The 7,267-nt window shown below is 37.2% G+C and overlaps 1 protein-coding gene across 1 annotated transcript in view; it reads left to right on the forward strand.

The window, feature by feature from the left end:
• The window catches only part of MLLT3 (MLLT3 super elongation complex subunit), a 127,707-nt gene extending 120,762 nt beyond the window's left edge, over nt 1-6,945 (forward strand). Inside the window, exons 9-12 of the mRNA XM_070935534.1 lie at nt 393-489; nt 2,447-2,518; nt 2,832-2,903; nt 6,814-6,945. Of these exons, the coding sequence (XP_070791635.1) occupies nt 393-489; nt 2,447-2,518; nt 2,832-2,903; nt 6,814-6,945 (373 nt within the window). The remainder of the gene's footprint in view (nt 1-392; nt 490-2,446; nt 2,519-2,831; nt 2,904-6,813) is intronic.
• The last annotated feature ends 322 nt before the right edge of the window (nt 6,946-7,267 follow it).

A 7,267-nucleotide genomic window follows, 5' to 3' on the forward strand; every position in this document is an offset into this window, starting at 1 on the left:
GCCGTGGCGTATTTGGAACCAGGCCATGTGACTGGCACGTGCATGCATGTCGCTTAACTTGCACAAGTGGTAGGCCAGCACACATGTTGCAGGTCAATTTGCACAAGTTGAGGTGTGCGCACGTGTGTGCGCACCAACCCACTACTCATGCAGCCCGGTTCCTCTTTCTCCGGGCCACTAAGCTGGAAAAGTTGCGGACTGCTGTCTTAATATGCTGTCAGTAATGTAAAACTCTAGCCACACCAGATAAGATGTAGTGATCTTAAAAATATAATATAGGGTGTTCATAATCAGTATTAAGTTAGAAACACTTGAATTTTTCATTTGTGTATTGACCAAAATCTACCTGCTTCTTACCTTTTCATTCCTCTGCCACTTTTATTTTTGCTCAGGGTTAGTTTAAGTGATGGAAGTGACAGTGATAGCAGTTCTGCATCTTCACCTCTACACCACGATCCTCCACCTTTATTAAAAACCAACAATAACCAGGTATTGTGTTTTGGTATGAGCACATGCCAAATTTTTACAGTAAACATTTTTATTTTTCCAACTATTTGAGCCTTCTTTAGTTTTATAAGTGACTAGTGTTAATTTGTCCTGAATCTTTTCAGGTTGTGCAGATCTTACTGAATTTGCTTAGTGCTGTTAAAGCCTAAAATATTTTCTGGGGGGGAAATCCTTCCAAATATATGTGTAAAGATGTATTTATGTTTTACTTTGAGGTGCATAATATTTATCTCCCCTATAAGTGAAGGGCATCCAATTTTACGATCATTTTTGCCACAATTGTTAAGCGAATCCCTGCAGTTGTTAAGTAAATTGTGCATTTATTAGACAAATCTGGCTTCTCCTATTGACTTTGCTGTCAGAAAGTCAGATGGAAAGGTCACAAATAGTGTTCACATGATCCTGGGACACTGTAACTGTCATAAATACATATTGGTTGCCAAGCACCCAAATTTTGATCAGTGACTATGGGGATGCTATAGGACAGTGATGGCTAACCTTTTTGCCATCGCGTGCCAAAAGCGTGGGAGCGGAGGAGGGTCACACGTGCACATACCCATACCCATAAACGCCCCCCCCCTGCTTTTGGCACGCGATGACACGATGAGCCCAGTAGGCTGTTTTTTGCTTTCCCCAGGCTCCAGAGGCTTTTAGGAGCCTGGAGAGGGTGAAAACGGCCTTCCCCACCCCCTCAGAGGCCCTCCAGAGGCTGGAAACAGCCTGTTTCCTGACCTCCAGTGGGCCCAGAAAGCCTGAAAATAAGCTGGCTGGCGCACGCATGTGCACTGCAGCTGAGGTAGGGCAACGCTCGCGTGCCCACCAATATGGCTCCACGTGCCACCTGTGGCACACATGCCATAGGTTCGCCATCACGGCTATAGGTGGTTGTAAGTGCAAGTTTTAGTTTTAAATCACTTTTTTCAGGACTGTTGTAACTTCAAACAGTTGCTAAATGAATTGTTGTAAATCAAGGCCTATCTGTTCTTAGAGTAAACACATCTGTGTAAAATCATCTGTGATTCAATTATTACAAATCAGTCATACTTCTAAATTTCATAGAAAATTAGCTCAAATTATTACTTTTTAAAATAACCAAAAGTCAGCAAATGACACTGTTTCAAGTAATGTCATTTATATATACATGAATCAATTTAGTCAACAACAATCTGTTGTTATTTCCTGCTAGATTTGTTGTCGTCTGACTATTTCAAAAGACTGTATTCTTCACGCTTATTAAGCACTATGTTAAAGTTATTGATTTTACTTGAGTAGAAAAATGAATACTTCTAGATCAATGCTCAAGCAGATCAATGCTCATGAAACTCTTCTGGAAATGGTATGTCCCTGCTTGTAGAAGAACTGTGCAAAACAGAGACTTCAACATATGGATATAATTCTAGTATTGTAGAAGTTTAGAAACAAAATTCAAGTGCCATGACCTGGTTTTAAAGCTACTGTCTAAAAATATGGCACGTTTAACTATAAATAAATTGAAGAGTTGATACTAGATTAGACACAGTATATTACTGAATCATTACTGAAAGTTCTTCCACTGGTGTTAATTTAGTTGATAATTCCAAAGTCTTTTTCGATGTTCAAATTTATTTATAATTAGTTAGCTGCTTTAATTTCTGGTTGAAACTGCTCTTAAGGCAGTGGTGGGATTCAAGTAATTTAACAACCGGTTCTCTGCCCTAATGATTTCTACCAACAACCAGTTTGCCAAACTGCTCAGAAAGTTAACAACCGGTTCTCCCGAAGTGGTGCGAACTGGCTGAATCCCACCACTGTCTAAAGGTATATAACATGAGATATAGATAGGATATATAAATTGGCTTTAAATCTGCTTACAGAATAAAGGCGTCTGACCACCATAGTTTAAAACATTTCAGTTTTAAATTTGTAATATCCTTAAATATTTATTCTTTTCATTTTGTAGATTCTGGAAGTAAAGAGTCCTATCAAACAAAGTAAATCTGAAAAACAGATTAAGAATGGTGATTGTGATAAGGTAAATAGAAAAAAAATGTTTAAATCATGCTTCTATACATTAGAATCTAAATTTAGCCAGAAAATCTAATTGAAATCAACATCTACATAAAAATGTAAATTTGTACGTGCATTTATATGTAAATGACATGTGACTTCGTAAAATATTTCTTTATTATTCCTTTAGCATTTTGTATTACTACATGTACATTGTTTATTATTGTTATGTTGGTGAAATCATATAAAATTGAAAATATTTGTGAGCAAAACTAGGAGGTTTCACAAACTGGCAAATTTTGTCTTTTTTGTTTTAATCTGTAATTGTTTATTTTCAGGCATATCTTGATGAATTAGTTGAGCTTCACAGAAGGTTAATGACTCTAAGAGAAAGACATATACTGCAACAGGTGAGGGTTTCTATGTCTTTTAAACAGTTTTCCAGAACTAAAATTTTATTAAAAGAACAAAGTCTAAATCTAAATTTGATTTTTCAACAGAAAGCAAATCCATCAATCAAAATATTAGCATCTCACAGTTTTTTATAATCTATTCAGTCCTACAAAAGCATAATTCATACTGAAATGAATTTCTGAATGTTCAAATTATAACCGAATATTCAGAAGATGTTAAATGAATTTATATAATTCAGATTTCAATTTAGTTCTGCAATACTGAAATTTGAATTAGTTATTTTCATTTATTTATGGACTTTGTGCATTATTACTTTAGTGTGGTTCAATGACAAAACAATTCTTTTTTCACAGAAATTACTGCTTCACTATGAAAAATTTTAAAATACAGAATTTTCTGTGCTTAACACTGCTTACAATATTGACTTCTATAATAATAATAATTCCCCAGTATAACACATATTCATTCTCTCTGCCTTTGTCCTACATACACTCACCCAATCAGTGGTGGGATTCAAATTTTTTTACTACCGGTTCTGTGGGCATGGCTTGGTTGGCATGGCAGGGGAAGGATACTGTAAAATCTCTATTCCCTCCCCACTCTAGGGGAAGGTTACTACAAAATCCCCATTTCCTCCCAATCATCTGGGATTTGGGAGGCAGAGAATAGATGGGGACAGGTTCGACACCTTAGCACCATGTGATGGGGTAAGCTCCTGTTACCTGCCCCAACTCCTGTCCACCTAGCAGTTCAAAAGCATGCAAATGGGAGTAGATAAATAGGTACCACTTTGGTGGGAAGGTAACAGTGCTCCGTGATCCTTAGCATATAGTCATACTGGCCACATGACTATAGAAAATGTCTTTGGACAATACTGGCTCCCTCAGCTACGAAACGGAAATGAGCCCCTAGAGTCGGACATGATTGGACAGGGGAAACCTTTACCCTTATTTTTATCCTATCTTTATTATTTTTACAAATAACTGAAGGTAGCAAATATATCCAATCACCTTCCTCCTTCTATTTTCCCCCACAACAATAACCCTATGAGGTGAATTGGACGGAGAAATAGCGTCAGGCCCAAGGTCACCCAGTTGACTAGAATTCCTCGTTTCCTGGTTTCTAGCATGGTGCCTTAACCACTAAACCAAACTGGCTTTACGTTTAGATTTACCAGACACTTTTTTCCCTATTCTTAAACACTTAAAGAAAATCATTATTATCTAAAATGCTAATACCAGTCCTTCTATATTCATTCTGTTGTAGAAGCATTTACATTGTTGCTGCCAGATTGACTGCAGTGAAATTAAAGGGACAACCAGGACTATAAATTATATTAAACAACAAAGTGTAGTTTACTTCATCAAAAGCAAATAAAACTCTCTTGGACTTTGCATCCTACATCTTCAGCTGAATTACTTTTAATGTGATTTTAAAGCTGATAATCTGAAATCTTGCCAGCTGTTATCTTATTTTTCGGCCAAATATTTCTTAATAGATTAAGAATCTAAAAATCTGGTTTCCTTTGGCAGGTGGTCAGAAAAAGCCCTCAGGTTTTCTGGCTATATTTGTGAGCTGCACCTCTATTAAATGTGAATATTCATCCCACTCAGTTGTAATACTGGGACTATATTTCCAAGAGGCCCTTATGAAGAGCAGGATTCCAGTGTTCATGCTGCTTTTATTTAGGAGCTTAAAAAGGATAGATAGTAATCAAACCAAAGCGAAGTTTCATTTCTCATCCCTCTAAAGAGTACTGCATTGGTTAAAAATGCATCTGTTAACACTTCCTAACAGCTTTTGAATTCCTTAAATTTATTATCAAGAGAGTTAATGGAAAGCCCTGTTTTGGCAGAGTATCACAGGAAGGCATATCAAATATAGATCATTCTTTAAAAAAAAAAATACTTCTAAAACTTTTTTCTAGAAATCTTCCTGGGCTGGTTTATTAGCTAAGGTTAAATGAAGCATATTTCAGAATTGCATTCCTAACTCATTACTTCGACACAAGCTGTAGAGTGTTGGAGCCAAAGTTACTATATAAACCAGTGTGGCAGAAATAAATGAACGTCTACTTTAAACGTGGTGCTTCTCAGCAGGTTGACATTTAATTTTTAGTAATGCTGTATGTTTCACATTGTGGACTGGTTAAACCTTTCATTAGCTCTTGCTGATCTGGAACTACATGGGTGGAAATATATAGACTTAATACTACAGAGTTTCAGGCTATTCAGTTGGGCTATCTCGTCAGAATTGCTTTCTTCTTGCTCACTTAATAGTACAGCTCTTAATATTTCTGTCTTTCAGTCCAAAATGTTCTAAGGTTTTGCTGTTCCTTAAGTATCAAAAGTATATACAGATAGTCCTTGACTTACGACCACAATTCACCCAAAATTTATGTGGCTAAGTGAGACAGTTGTTAAGTGAATTTTGCCCCATTTTACAACTTTTCTTGACGCAGCTGTTAAATGAATCACTGCAGTTGTTAAATTACTAACACAGTTAAGTGAATTCGGCTTCCCCATTAATTTTACTTGTCAGAAGGTTGCAAAATGTGATCCACATGACCCCAGGACACTGCAATCTTCATAAATACGACTCAATTTGCCAAGCATCTGAAGTTTGATCATATGACCATGGAGATGCTGCAATGGTTGTGTGAAAAATGTATCATAAATCACTTTTTCAGTGCCGTTGTAATTTCAAACTGTCACTAAATGAACTGTTGTAAGTCGAGGGCTACCTGTACTTTTATTTTATTTATAGTATGGCTGCCTGCTTGGATATGATGATCGGAGAAGTATTTGCAAATTTCATACTATAGTTTCACACTGCCTTGTACATTCATATATGGCAATCGCAAATTAAGCTGTATAAGATTATTGGGAATAGTTATAATTCAGAGGCAGAGCATGTGCTTTGCATATACAAGATGCAAAAATCTAGGTTGGTTTCATCTCAGTTAAAAAGTTCTTGAATAGAAGAGGGAGAAAGGGCCTCTAAATGAAGCTTAAGAATGCTAAAGCCACCTGATACAATATATTTTATTATAATTGTCATCTCCAACACATTTGAAGGGCACTAGTTCAGAAAAGCGTTGAGGAGCTCATAGTAAAGTACATTATGTGCGAGACATTTTCATGTCAGCAAATAGCCAAATCAAGCAGAATCATAAATGAGAATTGCCAATTAAGAGTTGCTGTTCAGTTTGGTACTTCATTTCTCCAATTTGTAGGATACTTGCCTGGAAAGATCTGTAGCAGTCTACAAATATTTATTTATTTATTATTTATTATTGCGATTTATATGCCGCCTTTCTCCCTGGGGACTCAAGGCGGCTTACAAAATGATAAATTCCAATACAAATCACAATGAAATAAAATTAAAATCAGCAACCCTATTAAAAACAGTTTAAAATTATGACAGTGTACCCCCAAACGGATCAGTTGAATTGATGAAAGAGCCACGTCTTCAGCTCGCGACGGAAGGAAAGAAGGTCGGGGGCTGTCCTGAGCTCGGTGGGCAATCCATTCCAGAGGGTCGGGGCTCCCACAGAGAACGCTCTCCTCCTGGGGGCCATCAGCCGACATTGTTTGCCCGACGGCACCCTGTGGAGGCCGACTCTGTGAGAGCGCACAGGACAGTGGGAGAGCGGCTGGAGATGGTCCTGCAAGTACCCCGGGCCTAAGCCAGGCATTCTGCCTGATTTAAGAGAGATAAACAAACAAACAAACAAAAAAACTAAGAAAGGTTATAACAAACATGAGGCTATTGTTGGCATTCATGTATCATGCTCAGGCGCATGGACAAAGAAATAAGTGAGTGCTAAATTTTATCTGAAAATCTTACAGATGAAATGATCAGAAGTATTTAAATATATCCTTTTCTTTTGTTTTTGAATGACAGATTGTAAATCTTATAGAAGAAACGGGACATTTTCACATCACAAACACTACCTTTGACTTTGACCTTTGCTCACTGGACAAAACCACAGTTAGAAAATTACAGAGTTACCTGGAAACATCTGGAGCATCCTGAGGACATCAGTTGTGGTTGCATTAAAAACTGCTGGTTTTTTTTCTTTAATCTGAAAAAAAATAATAAAACATTCAGAACGATGCAGCCATGGTGCAAAAACCCCAACAGCTCTCTTCAGCTTTATTTTTTTGTTAAAGCCAGTTCATCATCTCTTGATAAAGGAGAAGAAAAATGACAAGCCTCAGCGAATTGCTCTCCTCACCAAGGAAATGCTCTGGAAGAGTTAGCCTGGATAGCCTTGAAAAAAAAAAACAATGAACGTGTATGGTATCATGTGTCTCTCTCTGTGGTACTCCAGGCCACAAGATAAATGCATGTTCAA

Source organism: Pituophis catenifer, unplaced genomic scaffold (genome assembly GCF_029215685.1).
Source record: "Pituophis catenifer annectens isolate HBS135680 unplaced genomic scaffold, rPitCat1.0.hap2 SCAF_2, whole genome shotgun sequence".
Taxonomy (NCBI): domain Eukaryota; kingdom Metazoa; phylum Chordata; class Lepidosauria; order Squamata; family Colubridae; genus Pituophis; species Pituophis catenifer.